General features: G+C 25.1%; 9 protein-coding genes and 1 non-coding gene across 10 annotated transcripts; 6 read left to right on the top strand and 4 right to left on the bottom strand.

The window, feature by feature from the left end:
- Positions 1–2,209: 2,209 nt before the first annotated feature.
- Positions 2,210–2,917, top strand: NEPG_01132 (uncharacterized protein; the record flags this gene model as incomplete). Its single annotated transcript, XM_013203506.1, has 1 exon — positions 2,210–2,917. The coding sequence occupies one exon, from the start codon at positions 2,210–2,212 to the stop codon at positions 2,876–2,878; it is 669 nt and encodes a 222-aa protein (XP_013058960.1). The 3' UTR covers positions 2,879–2,917.
- A 645-nt stretch (positions 2,918–3,562) lies between these two features.
- On the bottom strand, positions 3,563–4,778 carry NEPG_01131 (uncharacterized protein; the record flags this gene model as incomplete). The annotated part of the gene is made up of 1 exon (XM_013203505.1): positions 3,563–4,778. One exon carries the CDS (start codon positions 4,776–4,778, stop codon positions 3,675–3,677), a length of 1,104 nt encoding a protein of 367 aa, XP_013058959.1. The 3' UTR covers positions 3,563–3,674.
- Positions 4,779–5,459: 681 nt separating this feature from the next.
- Positions 5,460–5,531, bottom strand: NEPG_02700. The gene has a single exon. It is a non-coding gene; the product is annotated as a tRNA-Gln (tRNA).
- Positions 5,532–5,745: 214 nt separating this feature from the next.
- NEPG_01130 (uncharacterized protein) lies at positions 5,746–6,498 on the bottom strand (the record flags this gene model as incomplete). Its single annotated transcript, XM_013203504.1, has 1 exon — positions 5,746–6,498. The coding sequence occupies one exon, from the start codon at positions 6,496–6,498 to the stop codon at positions 5,746–5,748; it is 753 nt and encodes a 250-aa protein (XP_013058958.1).
- Positions 6,499–6,874: 376 nt separating this feature from the next.
- On the top strand, positions 6,875–7,651 carry NEPG_01129 (uncharacterized protein; the record flags this gene model as incomplete). The annotated part of the gene is made up of 1 exon (XM_013203503.1): positions 6,875–7,651. The coding sequence occupies one exon, from the start codon at positions 6,875–6,877 to the stop codon at positions 7,649–7,651; it is 777 nt and encodes a 258-aa protein (XP_013058957.1).
- Positions 7,652–8,422: 771 nt separating this feature from the next.
- Positions 8,423–11,071, bottom strand: NEPG_01128 (uncharacterized protein; the record flags this gene model as incomplete). The annotated part of the gene is made up of 1 exon (XM_013203502.1): positions 8,423–11,071. One exon carries the CDS (start codon positions 11,069–11,071, stop codon positions 8,423–8,425), a length of 2,649 nt encoding a protein of 882 aa, XP_013058956.1.
- Positions 11,072–11,399: 328 nt separating this feature from the next.
- On the top strand, positions 11,400–12,848 carry NEPG_01127 (uncharacterized protein; the record flags this gene model as incomplete). Its single annotated transcript, XM_013203501.1, has 1 exon — positions 11,400–12,848. The coding sequence occupies one exon, from the start codon at positions 11,400–11,402 to the stop codon at positions 12,846–12,848; it is 1,449 nt and encodes a 482-aa protein (XP_013058955.1).
- Positions 12,849–13,271: 423 nt separating this feature from the next.
- NEPG_01126 (uncharacterized protein) lies at positions 13,272–13,991 on the top strand. Its single transcript, XM_013203500.1, has one exon. It carries the CDS (start codon positions 13,352–13,354, stop codon positions 13,859–13,861), a length of 510 nt encoding a protein of 169 aa, XP_013058954.1. The 5' UTR covers positions 13,272–13,351; the 3' UTR covers positions 13,862–13,991.
- Positions 13,992–14,580: 589 nt separating this feature from the next.
- NEPG_01125 (uncharacterized protein) lies at positions 14,581–15,843 on the top strand (the record flags this gene model as incomplete). Its single annotated transcript, XM_013203499.1, has 1 exon — positions 14,581–15,843. The coding sequence occupies one exon, from the start codon at positions 14,581–14,583 to the stop codon at positions 15,841–15,843; it is 1,263 nt and encodes a 420-aa protein (XP_013058953.1).
- A 319-nt stretch (positions 15,844–16,162) lies between these two features.
- Positions 16,163–17,107, top strand: NEPG_01124 (uncharacterized protein; the record flags this gene model as incomplete). The annotated part of the gene is made up of 1 exon (XM_013203498.1): positions 16,163–17,107. The coding sequence occupies one exon, from the start codon at positions 16,163–16,165 to the stop codon at positions 16,649–16,651; it is 489 nt and encodes a 162-aa protein (XP_013058952.1). The 3' UTR covers positions 16,652–17,107.
- Between the last annotated feature and the right edge of the window lie 223 nt (positions 17,108–17,330).

Raw genomic sequence — 17,330 nt, 5'->3', positions numbered from 1 at the left:
TATTTACAGTGGTAATGACGGTATTAAGTATAACTGTATACATACAGAGAGTATACGAGTTACTGAATTTATACTTGTACAGTTTAATCCAATAGGTATAATGCACTTAAAGAAGCATTATAAAGAGTGTGCAGTAGAAGTAAACAAGTTATTTAATGAGTATGAGTGAATATTAACTCACTAAGGATACCTTTATTACTGCCCAGATTAATAACATCAGGTATTCCTATGCCATACATTCTGAAGTCAGGAATGTATATTTAAGCATCTAAGTGACTATCAACTTAATTCCAGTTGAATTGTCCAATTGAGTAGACTATAATTCTGAATGCGAATACTTTAAATCAGAAATAGCTCATATAACTATTTATGGAGTACAGGCAGTATAAATTACTATAGTGACTTTATTATACTAGGCATTAAACAGCCATATGAATACTGTGACTACTATTCTATGAATATTACAGAGTGTATGTGATTGAGTATCAATTAGCACTGATAATGAATAATTTACTTGTATATTATTATTACTATTTGTATATATCTAGTGAGTATTCTAAATAAGATGTTCTTTATAGTCATATAGTCATTATAACTAGATATACAGTAATACATGAATAATACATTCTTTTGATTATAAATACGTTTGAAGTGCTTTATCTGTAAGCTAATTAATAGTAATACTATTCGGGTTAGTATCCTTAAATATATTTGATTCTTTATGATTATCATGAATACTCATACTTTCCTTATTTTTAAGCCTATTTAAGTACTCTTTAATCTCATTCATATTTTGTGTTATATAGTTTAGTGTATTATATACATACTGTACATATTCTATCTGATGGTAAGTCTGAATTAGGTATATTCTTTATTATACGCATTAGACAGGAATTAAAATATTCCTTAAATATAGAAATACTAAATTAAATAAAACAACTAATACATTAAGTATTTATCATATTCATCCTATTTATCATATTCATCCCTTTTTCGATTCGCTTTCTTTGCCCTTTTTTATTCTCTACTTTATTTATTATAATATAATAATAGAATATAATATACAGAAGTATAACACAGTACAGATATATTATATGTATATAATGTGTATATTATATACATTATTATACTGATTATTCAATTATTAGTTTGATTATTCAGTTGTTAGTTTGATTATTCAATTATTAGTTTGATTATCATAGTAGAATGGGTTTAGTAAATTCCTTATAATGGTATTAATACTTTAATATTATTTTGATTCTTATCCTGTATTTATACCTTATAATAAATTATTTATTAATAGGAATATACAATTAAAACTATTCTATTATAAATAGACTTAATTATAATTAATAGACTAGTACTATTAATTATTATACTCAAGTTAAGGATAATTCGGGTTATACTAAAATATCTTTAGGATATGATTTCTTATATCTATTACGTATAAGATTAGATGTAAATCATACCATATGATTATTACTGCCTAGTGTATTATTCGTGTCTATTAAGAATTCTTCAATAATTTCAGACTTATGCTTTATATTGCCTAGATTCCTCAGAGTATTAAATTATTCGGACTATTCCATATTTTATTCTGTCTGGGTTAGTTATCCCTTTTATGAATAGTTCTCTTTTTATTAATTATATTCAATATCTGGTTACTTTCAATAATTAAATATTGATGTACAATACAGTCAGTATAATTATTCATATTTATATACTTATCCTGTACTTCTTTATACGCCTTTTTAATTGAAGTGTATTTATTTGAAGCTTTATCATCTGTGACACTCCAGAGTGTATTATACTTGGCATACTCATGAGGAGTCATGCCACCACTGCCCTGCTACGTAGCCAAAAGAGTGAATGGGGAGGGGGTCTTTATTGCATTTAGGAAGCGGCCCAAGCCAGCACGGACACTGAGTCCCCGGGACAGCTGAGTTAGGCCTGCCGCTAAAGTTAAGCTGTCAATGCTTCTCCGAGTTTCCCCAATTTTTAGGGGAAGATCTCTGGTTAAATAATCGGATGGTGATATACTGATTCAGAGATTCGGTCTTTTGTTTTGGTGGTGTCACCTCAAAATAAATATACTAGATTGATATTTCTTATATTTATATTATTACTATTTTAGGTATATTATTATTATTCCGTTATATTATTACTATTTTAGGCATATTAATAACTAATTTAATAAAAATTTTATATAATGAACAGTGATCAGAACTCAAAAGGAGAAGCAATTAAAACCAGCACAGAAGAAGTAAAACCAACAGAAACCAGCACAGAAAAACAAATTACTACTAAAGATATCTTATTAGATGGATATAATACCATTAATAAGACAACTGCAGTAACAGCACATGAAGAATATATAAATAGCAGTCTAACTGAACAGCAGCAAGCAGAGCAATTAGATCCTTCATATAAGCAACAACCATTAAAGGAGGAATCTGACATGAGTGCCACTAAAGATATAACTGTAGATGAAGCAATTCCAGATGAGATAATAGACTGGTTATATGGTGAAGTAGACCAAGCAGCCACTGATAAGGATGAGCTCTATTTTTCATCAGAACATGCAGATCAGTCTACTATTATTAATGTATTAGAGCATAATACAGTTATACCTACTTCTGTAGCAGACCAAATTATTACTAGAACAGAAGGCTCTGCCACTGATGAAGAATATGATAATGCAGAAGTACCTGAATTTTTTAGACATGGGTTAGAAAATTTAATTAATGCACCAGAACTTTTTACACAAGAAGAAGAAGTATCCAAGACTTTTAAGACAATATCCATAATATTATTAATTATTTTTATAATTATTGGTACTATAATATTATTAAATCCTAATAATATAGTACACAATTAGCAATAAATAATACTTATTACACATACACTACTATATAATAAATATTTATTATACTATAAATTATTACCTAATGTATAATATATAATATACATACTATAACTTATTACACATTGATTATTACTTATTACCTAATGTATAATAAATATACTATAACCCGAATAACTTATTACCTAATGTATTCTATCACTTATTACACATACAGTACTATATAATATACATACTATTACTTATTACATATACACTATTATATAACGAATATTTATTATTCTATCACTTATTACACATACACTATTATATAATAAATATTTATTATTCTATCACTTATTACACACTATACATTACTTATTACACATATAACCAGAATTACCACAACTTATTATGTATTATGTAATAATTTATTATTTATTATATATAGTATGCTATTTATTAATTATTAATCTATTATTACTTATTGTTATATTAATATTTATATTATATCCACTGTATATTCTTTTTATTACACATTGTATTATATGTATTATATATTTATTATGTATTATGTAATAAGTATTATTTATTACTCTATGCTTAATATATAATATATTCAATATTTCATTAATATTGTTGTATATATTATAATATATTAATAATTTAGATGATAATATATTACACATTGTGTTAATATTAATATTATACTGAGTAGATGCAGATATAAGTAATATTATACTATTATACTTATTTATTACCCTATGCGTATTATATTTTATATTATTTATTACCCTATGCGTATTATATTCTATACTATTATTATTATTTATTACTCTATGCGTATTATATTCTGTTCCTTTTTTCTTTTTCTATTTTTTATTATTTTATTTAGTATATTTATTGGGTTATGTGTAATAAGTTCTGGTCTGTTAAGTATTTCTGTGTACTCTTCTGGCTTATAGCCATAAGGCACCTTTCTTACTGAATATGCCTTATTACTATTATTATTATACTTATATATAACATGAGAAGAGGAGAAGTCCTTTCTCTGCCTGATTTCTATTCCTGTTGTATATTTATATACGGTATTAGACTTATTACTAATATTATCACTGGACCACGTATTCCATCCTAATAAAGTGGTCTGTTCTGATTTAGGGAGGGTATTCTTATGCTCGGCCTCTCTTTCTTCATGAAATGAGATATCTAATATTGACTCAATAGGAGTAGTATCATATAACTTATTACACACTGTACTATTATTACTAGTAGACTTATTACTTATTGTGTTATTATTATTACTTATTGTACTATGTGTATTATATCCTGTACTATTATTACTAGTAGACTTATTACTTATTGTGTTATTATTATTACTTATTGTACTATGTGTATTATATCCTGTGTTATTTAATTCTTTTATGTGGTTATACGCGGTTTCTTCTATTTTTTTTATTTTTATATTTTCTTCTGTTTTTTCTTCTGTTTCTTTATTATTACACATTGTGTCATAAGTACTGTCCACTATTTCTTCTATTTTTATTGTCTCTGCGTGCCTTTTCTGCTTCTCTTCCCGTTTCTTCTTCCTGTAGGACTTGCTCTTTATTCGCTTTGACCAGGTATTTGCCTTAATTTCCTGTGATAATTCTACCCGTCTCCTTCTTTCTTCTTTTAGTCTGTTTATATCTGTGGTATTATATCTTACACTGGCTAATTCCCTTTCTAGTTCATTCTCTAAGGGTATCTCTAGTATATTACTTATTACACTATTATTATTAAGTTTATTACTTATTGTACTATGTGTACTAATTCTATTATTTATTGTACTATGTGTAGTATGTCTATTACTTATTGTACTATGTGTATTATATTCTGTATCATTTTTTATTCTTTCTGTGTCTCTTATTGCTAAGTCATTTAATGAAATTGCCATAAAAATTTTAATGGAATATTTTTCTATAAAAGATGCAATTACAGAAGGGGTACTTATAAGATCAGAAATTATAAGCAATAGTACAATAAGTAATAATAATAGTACAAACAGTAATAAGTTATATAATAATACACATAGTGTAATAAGTAATAATAATAGTACAGGATATAATACACATAGTGTAATAAGTAATAATAATAGTACAGGATATAATACACATAGTATAATAAGTAATAATAATAGTACTATGTGTAATAAGTTATATAATAATATTATATATAAGTATAGTATTAATAATACATTATTTATTCCATATTATATCATAAGTTTATTATATAATACTAAGTATGTAAGGATATTAGGGTACTTTAATAAAGAAGCAGAAGAAGAAATGGAAAGCATACCAGAATATATAAAAATAAAAAATAAAATAATTTATAAAAAAAAATAAAAATAAAAAATAAAAAAAGTACATTTAATTAGGACAATAAACAACATAAAGGAGATAGGAGAAGAGAGAGAAGGAGAATATGAGAGAGAAGAAGAAGAAATAATGAAGAAAGCAAGGATAAGTTGGAATATAAATAAATAAAAAATAAAAATAAAAATAAAATATATGATATAATATGTAATATATAATAATTAGTATAGTATGTGTAAAAAATAAAAGAAAAAGAAAAGTGGTCGTGCCGAGAATCGAACTCGGGTTATCAGATTCAGAGTCTGAGGTGCTAACCGCTACACTACACAACCTCATTAATTCCGATGGGAAATAACACACCAACTCATCATAGTATATAGTACTTATTACGCATAGTATAGTATATAGTACTTATTACGCATAGTATAGTATATAGTACTTATTACATATTGTATACTTAATAGTACTTATTATATATAAAAATTATTATTATTATTTATTACATATTGTATTATTAATATTATTTATTATATATTGTATTATAAGTTATATAGTGATATTCTTTTTTTTATTGTTTTCTTTTTCCGTTATTCCAGTAAATTCTTTTTTATTTTTTAATTTAAATTTTTCAAGTGAAAATTTATGCTCTTTTTGTGTGAAGTGCCTGATAAACGCGTTTTCTTGATAAAATGTGTTATTGCATATATTACAGGTGTAATTTAAAGAAGTCTTCTTTTTTGTTGTTTTATATGGGGTTATACTTATTTTTTCGATTTTAACGGTTTTTATTTCCTTTTTTAGTAAGTATTTAAGGTATTGCTTGTTATTGTAAAATATTTTATAAAATATTTCATCTAAAATTTTTATTTGTTGTAACGACATTTTTAAATAAACAGATTTTTGATTTTCATGGATTTTTGAGTTATTATGCCTTATTCGCATTTTGTCTGTGATAGTCCTTCTGCAGGGTATACAGTATGACTTATCTTCTATAATACATTGTATAGAAAGTTCTGTATACTTTTCTCGTGTATTAATTGGTTTAATATGCTTATGTCTTTTAGTGTGTTGTATTATATGTTCTGGTATGGACTCTGCTGTATTTGTACTATTATTTAGTCTATTACTTATTCTACATTGTGTAATATATTTTGCTTTTTTAAAATATTGTATTATTCTTCTTTTTACTTCTATTTCTTCGTATATAGACTTATAATGCGTAGTATTCCCTGTGATAATGTAGTGTAGAAACTGTCTGTACGTGAAATTCGGGTTTAACCAGTTAAATATTCCTTTCATAATAAAATTTTAGTAAATTAAAATTTTTTATTTCAGACCCGTTCATAAAAATAAAGTATTTATGTACACTTTATATTACACATATATTATTACTTATTACACTATACATAATAAATAACATAACTTAGCACACTATACATAATAAATAACATAACTTAGTACACATATATTATTACTTATTACTTATTACACTATACATAATAACTTATTTTATTTTTAATACTATGTATACAATATATTACACTCATATTATAATTAAATCATTTTCAAAACATTGAATATTTCCTTATTTAGTAATATATAATTAAATAATCCAATTTATCCTATTACAGTTAAACACACACATATATAATAATAGAATATTCATACAACCACAATGGAAGAAACACTCACTAATACAAGTCAAAATAAAACATACACAGAAGTAAGTACACAAGATATTACTGAATTTAATAACCCGACTAACCCGAATACACCACAGCAACTAATTACCACTGTAATGTACTATATACGCCTTATATTTACCATAATTACACCAATATTCTTTACTACACTAATCATAGAATTAGCACAGAATTTAAATATAATGGTAAATAATTCACCATACATTGCATATAAAGATATTAGTATAAACCTAACTAGACCAGCTAAAACCATGATATCCATAATAATATTCAGTATATACTTACTACTTAATATAATATATTATATACCCAGAACTATCTCCCTTATAAGACCAGGTTATAATACACCCGTATATAATATATATAATAATATTAGTGTATACATTAAGTATATTTATATACCACTAAGTATATTTATATTAGTACCAAGTATATCTACTATTATATATAAATATATTATAATACATGAGTGGCTTATACTTATTATTAATGGATTCTTTATATTACAGTTAGTATATATTATATCTGAAATTATATTTAATTATATTAATACATTCCAGTATACTGTGTACACCCCATCATCAGAGAGAATGAAAATCACTTTCATAAGTATATATTATATAAACCATATAATAATACTTTTATTATGCATGGTACTTATAATGCACTCAACTGAATTTATACCAATGACAGTATTAGAGAGTATTTATATAAACAGAACCATAAGCACTGTTAATAACACAGTATAAGTACTGTATATGTATACAGTACATACATACAGTGTAATAAGTACTGTGTAATTAATAAATGATTTATTACTTAATAATTAGTCTATTATATACAAGAAGACCAATATAACCCGAATATACATACAGTAATAGTACTAATATACAGTAATATACAGTAATAGTAATATATAGTAGTAATATTAGTCTATTACTTATACATATATACTTATACTATTAATAATTAGTCTATTACTTATACTATTAGTCTATTAGTCTATTAGTCTATTACTTATACACTGTATATGTATATAATGATAATAGATAAGTTATTATACTTAGATGGATGGTATTCACTAACTGTTCAGTGCATGAGTGGTGTGAGTGTGTATATGAACAGGTACTTAATAGAGTTTGTACAGTGACTGATTAATACGGTTTAATATGAGAATGTGTTTATTATATTGGGGTGGTGGATGACTTATTCAGTCGGTTTATGTGGGAGTATAACACAGTCAGGTTGAATGTGTTAACTTATTTATTTGTTCATGTAGAAGGGATAAGTATCTTATTAGAATAACCCGATATAACCCGAATATATACTACTTACTGCACAATATACAATATATACTACTTACTACACAATATACAATAAATTATACTTACTACACAATATACTACTTATTACACAATATACAATAAATAGTACTATTACTTACTAGACATATACTACTTACTATACAATATACAATAAATAATACTACTTATAACCCTATATACTATAATTATTATTTATTATATTATTTTATACACATAGTCCCAGAACTCTTTTATCTTGTTTTTATCTTCTTTTTTTATTTTGATGTTTTTATTATAATAATATTCTAAATATATTATAGGAATAGAAATATTTAAACATTGTGTATTTAGTCCTGAACTATCTGTGTTATATAACTTATTATCTATTGTATCATTATTATTACTTTTTACACTTTGTGTATTATCTACTTCTATTGTTATATCTACATACGTATGCTTATCAGTATATTCTACACATATACTATTAAGTATACTAGATATATCATATGATAACTTATTACACACTGTATCATTACTATTACTTATTGTACTGTGTGTATTATATTCTGTACTCTCTGTTTTACTCACTTTCTGTATAAGATCATTCCATGTACTAATATTATTACACGGCCAGTAATACTCTGAATATATAAATGTACGTATACACACATCCTTAAATATACTCCTGGGCATATCACTATTACATAATACTTTATCTATTATATCATTACTTATCATACTGTGCATATTATATCCTGTACTATTATATAACTTATTATCTATTGTATCACTATTATTACTTTTTACACTTTGTGTATTATATTCTGTATTATTATTACACACTGTATCATTATTATTGTTACTTTTTATGCTATGCTTATTAAATATAATAAAGTCTTTCTTTATTATGTTTATTACTGTACTTCTGTACATCCCTAATTTATTTTCTATTATGGTAATAAGTTCTGTTATTTTTGACCTATTGTGTATAAAGTCTTGTGATATAATAAGTGATAGTTCATTAATTATCTCATCCTGTGGTAATAATGCTAATAAGTAGTCCAGTATGTCATTATTACTATTAGATATATTATGATTAATTAGTCTATTTGTATACGGGATATTATTAGATATATTATAATATGAATTAGTCTGATTATATACAGGACTAGATATATTACACATTGTATCATAAGTTATATCATTACTATTACTTATTACGTCATTGTGTAATATATTCTGGTTACTATTACTTATTACGTCATTGTGTAATATATTCTGTATAATTTTATTATTTAGTCTATTTATATCTGTAGTATGCTTATGTGACCTAATATCATGCAGGCTTGACAGATTAATTGGTTCTGTTATATTGAATAGTCCTGAGATATTCTTATCATTAGGGTCATACCATACGGTATTATTCAGTTTAAATGGGATATCACTGTATATATCCCTATTAAATACTGTGTTTATATCTGTGTTTATTTTTTTATTTTCAGGTTTTTTATTATTTTCAGGTTGTTTGTTTTTGTTTATGATTTTTAAAATCTCTTCTTTTCTTTCTGTTATTACTATAAATAGTAATTCTGCCGTTATTTTTATTTCTTTGTTTTTTATTTTATTTTTTATTTTGTTTTTTATTTTGTTCATTAACTGCGATAATAAAATATTTGTACTGTCAATCCTTAAAATATTTATGTATAAAGATATTATTATATTTAACACATTGTACATTATATTATCAGAATACGCCATATTTAAATGATCATTGTGTAATAAGTCCTGCACACTATCACCCTTTTTATCTAATATATCCGCTATCTCACCCACTATCCTGTCACTAAGACTTATTACACTATTATTATTATATATTATATACTTGATCATATATTTATACTCAGTGTGTAATATATAATATAGTACACTCTCCGTGGTATTAATGTATATATTGCTTATATTATATAATACACATAGTATATCAATTTCTAATATATTACAAATACTTATTATACTATTATTATATAATAAATTTATATACACATTGTTGTAAAAGTCTTTACTTATGCTACTATATATATTAAATATGTTACACTTGTTAATTATGCTGTACTTGTATAATAAATATATTATATTATAATTAATATTATAATAATAAATTATATTATATAATAATATATTATACATATAGTAATAAATAATATTATTATAGTATAAGTATAACTTATGATAGTTTATGTTATAAATATTAATATTATAGTATAATATATTATACAATGAGTAAATAAAAGAGTAATATGTACACAATGTACAGAAAGTATTACTTATTACACATTGTGTATTATTACTGCACTTAATATTATTACAGGGCTGTTTTGGTGTGTGTAAGTATATTAGTATATCACACATATCACAAGCAGTGCAATTTTTATATAACTTATTATGGTATGTGTTATTATTAATATTATTAGTACTATGTGTAGTATATTCTGTATTATTACTGCACTTATTACACAATGTGCATATATTATTGGTTATATTTATATTATTTAGTATATTTATATCTGGTGTACTTAAATGTTTTATTATATTATTATTTAATGTACTGTCTGTTATAATATTACTAAATAAATTATTTAGTCTATTTATATCTGGGTTACTACTTATTACATTATTAGTAGTATATTCTGTGGTATTGCATGAGTTATTACATATTGTGTTATTAGTATTACTTATTACACTATGTGTATTATATTCTGTATTATTTAGTTTATTCTTTAACCTTTTCCTTCTGTTCTTTATTATCTTACTAATACTTGTTCTACTGAGAGAGGAAAGTGTCTTGAAGTATTCTACTTTCTTCATACAAATAAAAATATATTACAATATTAATAAATACACATAGTGTAATAAATATTAAATAATATATAATGTATAATAAATGATGTGTATTAAGTAATAAGTAATAAATGATGTGTATTAAGTAATAAATGATGTGTAATAAGTAATAATAAATATGATATAATGTGTAATGTATAATAAATGATGTATAATGTGTAATAAGTAATAAATGATGTGTAATAAGTAATAATAAGTATGATATAATGTGTAATAAATCATGTATAATGTATAATAAGTAATAATAAATATGATATAATGTGTAATAAGTAATAAGTAAAAATTGAAATATTTTATGGTAAGCTATATTGATGAACAGAACGTAAAAGAGAAAGTACATAAAAAGTTACTAAATAAACAGGGATGTATAGAATTAAAGGAAATAGATGAGTTATTTAATATAATAACAGAAATTAATAAAGAAAGAAAAATATTCACAGACCTACCCGACCCAATAAGCAATTTAGCATATAATATACTGTATATACAAATAGCGTATAGAATTATATTTAAGGAGTATAATGAAGATTATGTTATATCAGAAATAAAAGGGTCTATTAAACATATAGACATAGTCATGGATATAATCATAAAATCAGCAGAAGAACTACAGGATGCTAATAAACAAGCATATTATGAATTAATGGGAAATAATCATATAATTATGGCAGAAGTATATAAAGTCAGAAGTACTTTCTATGTGTATTCTATTGATATACTCTGTGAAAGTATAGATATACCAGAAATAGATGCTAGAATGACTTCAGATGATGTGATGATTAAACTGTGTGAATTAACTGAATCAGGAGAGTGTTCTAGGTTACAGAGAGCATTAGATATACTAATGAAACACGGTAATAACCTAACCATAGCAGATAAAATAATAGACCAATCAAATGCACATGAATTAGGCATAAGTAATGATGATATTAATTCATTACACCTACTTACAAAACTACATAAGTGGACTAATAGTGATTTTAACATGTTTATAGGCCAGTCCGTATATAAATCAATTTATAATGAAATTGATAATCCAGAATATGATGATACTTTATATATTAAATCCCTTTATAATTTATATGTCATGGTGTTTAATATGTCTGTACTTAAAAATATAACAGATACTGAATCGTATATAAATGAGAATGTGAATGACATTAAAGAATTAATAAATGAACTAAAGCATAAGAAAAGAATGAGAATTTGTCATGAAATTACAGAATCAAAAGTATTCAATGATATAATGGAATACAGTACGTATATAAAAATTAGACACTTTAATATTGACAGTTTTAAAAATAACGTAATTAATAATTATTTAAAATATGCAGAATCTATTATTTCATGTATTATAAGTATGCCCATGCATACAGAAAATATAGAATTATCAGGCGGTAATAATGAAATAGTTTATATCAATGAACCAGAAACCACAGAAGTACAAAGTACAGATTATTCTAATACAGAAGTAGCTAGTGCACTTTCTCCATTATTAATTTCATCTAATACACTAACTGTTAATAATCCTTTATATTATAATGCGCAAAGAGATAATGAACCAGAAGAAATAATAGTTAATGAAAATACAGGAAATGCTAATTCTTGTTTATCTCTTAGTACAGAATCAACTAATACTTTCTGGAATAGTAAAAATATAGCAATTATAGCAATATGTATACTTATTTCTATAATTATTCTTAGTATATATTTATTATACCCGAATGAATCGAAACAAGTTTGAAATAATAATTTATGTTGACCACAAATTAAACTAAGATAGAATTTTATTAAGCTAATTATTAATACTTCATTTATACATTAAATAAACTTGAAATTCACTTTTTTATTATTCTTATTATATATAAATATATGTGTATACCAGCCATATACGGCATTACAGGTGTGGGTGCAAGACTATCCCATTAGATATGGTTTATAACATGGTAGAAATTAGCACTAACTATTAATAACCCATTAATGGCGATTTAAATATTTATTCATTCTAATAAAGAATTATTTTTATAGAGTAAGAAATTAAGCCAGGGTATAACCAGGATTAGAGTATAGCCGGATATAACCAGGATTATTACTACTTATTCTCTAGTAATCGTATAACTTATTATATAAAACATAAATATGTAAATATGTTTTACATCTCTTCTGTTTTATATGACACAGCTGTCACTTGAATTATTTCTCCTATCATATTATTATGTATAAATACGAAATGGGTGTGTCTATAATATGGAAATTAAGTGTATAAGAAGAAATATAATTTATTTGTTAGTGTTTATTAGTATAATTAGTAAAATACGTGGAACATATAATATAAAAGGTACAAATAAAAAGAATAGTAGGGATAGTAAAGAAATGAAAGAATTAAGCACTATAAAGAAAGAATTAGACACGAAAGAAGAAGAATTAGATGAGAGAGAAGAAGAATTAGATGATAAAAAGAAGGAACTAGACAAGAGAGAAGAAGAATTAGATGATAAAAAGAAGAAATTAGATAAAAAAGAGAAAAAGATAGGAGCAAGTAAAAAAAGAAGTTCTACTGAAGAATCAGAAGAGAATTCCAGTGATAGTCTAAAAAGTAAAAGTTCGAATAAAATAAAAAATAAGTCGAAAGAAAAAAAAGAAGAGAGAGAAGAAAGCAGTTCTGAAGAAAGCAGCTCTGATGAAAGCAAAGTGAGTAAAAATCAAAAAATGAAAAGTAGCTCAAATCCAAAAAAACATCTTTTAGCAAAGAGTTAACCCGAAATATGAATATGCTAATATAAATAGTATAGTACAGAGTTATATTAGCATAGTAGTGTTAGAATCGATTATGGTGGAGATAGAAATTTAGATTATACAAGAAATTCAGTTTAGAATGAATATTACACCAATAAATGTATAAAGAATATTCTGTATATTTTACATATTAACTAGAAATTATAAGAATTATTTATCTCTACATAAATAATTGAAACAGCTGGTTCTCTCTTCCTTATAAATATGACTTACTATTAGTCATAAGCAACCATGGTATGTATTAAACTATAGAGCCATTATATAGTTTATACTATCATTAGTTATGATTACCACATGAGTTGTTTTCTTAGGAGAAGGCATTCTTAAACTTTGACTTTTATTGAATTTGTATACGTGTTTATAGACCGTATAATCGATTTGATTTATGTTGGCATATTGTGTTAACAATAATTTCTGATTTAATCTGTGCTGCCATGTTTATGTAACCATTGCAATAACCCGAATGTCGTACTAAACCAATGCTATTCTTAGCATACAACAGTTGGTATGATACTCTCACATTCTGTATGGTTTATTGTATGATATGATCAGAATATTCATGTATGTTTGCTAATTTATAAATTTACTATACTAAAACTTCACAATTACCACTTAAATAACATGATAATTAAAAACAAACAGTTTTATAAATAAAAATTTTTAAAATAAAGATTATTATAATGGGACTGAATGAGCAGAAACTAAGAGGAGGAATGAATAATATATGGTTAAAGAAATATGGCCAAATCACAAATGATGAAATATATCTTAAAGAGCAAGTTATAGAACTACTAATAGAAATTAATAATGAAGAACCAATATTTGTGGGAATGCCAGAACCACTGCAGAGTATAGCAAATAGTGGGTTTTTTACGCAGATATCTCTTATAATTTATTCAAAAGATACCAAAGACGATGCAATCACTGGAATTATGGCATCAGTAAATTATGTGAACTCAATTATAGATAATATTATAGAAGTATCAAATACGCTATCAGCAAATTATAAGAAAGAAGCATTTTATAGATTATTGGATAATCAATGTTTCTTTCTAAATACTGCTTTTATAGCTAAAAATAGTTTCATTTTTAAATCTATTGATCAGCTATGTGAAATGCACGACATTCAGCTATCGGTTAGCGATTTTTCTTCTAGCGAACTATTATATTTTCTTATGGCCTCAGATAAATATAGAACGAGCACAGAACTGAAAAGAACAATAGAAATACTAATGAAATATGGAGATCGTCTAATTATAAAAGATCAAAATGGCATTACGCAATCAAATATATTGAATATTGGATTATGCAGAGAGGATATATTGGAGTTAAAAATATTTAGAAGTATAGCAATTACTGATTTAACTGAATTTATGAATTTAATGTGTAAAGTAATGCATGTTAAAATAAAAGGAAGAGAAAATTGCGATCCTATACCTCTATTTAATATATATCATTCAATACAGTCTTTGTTCAAAACACCAATTGATGATATATTACTTATACCCAAAGACAAAGAAGAAATTAAAAGCCACTTTATTGCTATACAAAAAATAGAAAGTATATCCATAATATGGTCTGAGGCTGACAGAAAATTTTTTGAAGATAACTTTAATCGTAAGAGTTGCTACTTTGAATATTTCATGGTTCTAAGACATCTAAAGTTTATATACAATGGCCTAATAACTATTAATAGCTCAGATAGTTATATACGATTCATTATTAGAAGATATCAATCTGCAGCTTTGAATTTTCTTATGAATTTCCATAGGAATTTTCATAGGAATTCACTTAGTAACATAGTAACTATTAGTAGAAAAATGCGTAAACTCATTATTTCGTTTTTTGTTGCTATTTTTTTCTTTGCTTTAATGGCTATTAATACAGCTATACTTAATATGATCAATTTTGACAAACGCATTCCAAGTATTTTATTTTCATAAGAAGTATAAAATATATTTGAAACAGTGTCTGCTGTGATATTGACATAGACAGAATAAGCAAAGTATTAAAACATATTTATATGAATGAATAAAAATTCAATAAACATATCATTTTATAACAACAATTTTGTGTGTAAATACATAAACATAAGTATTTTAGTATAATAATGGTTTTTGTTTGTGATATACGCATAAAGCACTAATTTCATTTCATTAAACAGCAAAAATTGAAAAAATTAAATTAAATATAGCCATATATGGAGTTATTCCCGGTTAAATTAATACATATATAGAACTTTAAACATAAACATAAAAAAATATGGATATAACACAAAAACCAGATACATTCTCTGCTAATACGGAAGAGTTAAAGACTATGCTAGGTAGTAAATCCACAGAAAATTTGAATTCCAAAGATAAACATAACCCGAATAAAATAAGTAATAGGCGTTCTCTTACTATAGGAATAGCTACTTCTGAAATACAACTAAACAACTATAAATGCAAAAAAATTCCTTGCACTGAAGAAGACTGTGAGAGATGCGAATGGGCTGAAATAAACCATATATATGCTAGTGCTTTAACAAACTACTGTGGCAGTACAACAAACTCCACAATTAGTGATTCTCATGCACAAGAGGACCAAGAAAGTAATATAGTAGATGTTCCTACTTCAACTAATTTTAGAGTAAAACACAGATTGTCTTCATATATATATATATGCCTGCTTGGCTCCCTGTTAATTATAATAATAATTATAATTGTAATTTCTTGTACGGCTAAACCAAGTTTTGTATTACATTTATGAGATTATTACGTGTATTGCATAGTATACGGATATTAAAACCACCATATAATATAGAATAATAAATAGATATTGTGGTGACGCCGTCACTCAGATATAAGATTCAAGGGCGATCCGCCAGCACATCGACTCGTGCGGCGATCCCGCCAAAGCAAATGGTCAGAATCTATGAGTCCGTATATCAACTTCTGACTGTTTTTAACCAGACCACCTTCCTCAAATTTAGATGGAAACTCTGAGAAGTATTGACAGCTAAGTTCAGCACTAGGTCTAACACCCTCGTGCCCATAATACTCCGAGCCCATGCAGGCTTAAGCCGCTTCCTAGAAACAATAAAGAGTTCTTCCCATTCACCCACTTCTCTATCTGGGCTGCGTGGTAAGATAATGGTATTGCTCTTTGTGAGTACGTCAGACATAATTTATAAAAAAAGTCTTCTATTATTAATAAATGTGTACAGGATATATCCAATTGATTCTTAGCTAATAAAAATATTCTATAATTAAAAAAATAAAAAAGCTACAATTTCTATTTAAGAAATGGTTAAATAAACCACAGGATAGAATAAAACCGGAAGAAATTAATTCAAATATCATATAATTTTATAAAGTACATCTAATACATAATTATAATAAATTATAAAACATGCTATTATAAGGAATTACCGTTTATACATCCTGAA

Source organism: Nematocida parisii, assembly GCF_000250985.1.
Source record: "Nematocida parisii ERTm1 unplaced genomic scaffold supercont1.2, whole genome shotgun sequence".
Taxonomy (NCBI): Eukaryota; Fungi; Microsporidia; genus Nematocida; species Nematocida parisii.
Note: the sequence above shows the minus strand (reverse complement) of the source record. Positions and strands in the feature narration are given on the sequence as shown.

What these genes read in the sequence shown, in the direction of transcription:
- NEPG_01126 (XM_013203500.1), top strand. Translation starts at nt 13,352, where the DNA reads ATGGAAATTAAGTGTATAAGAAGAAATATAATTTATTTGTTAGTGTTT.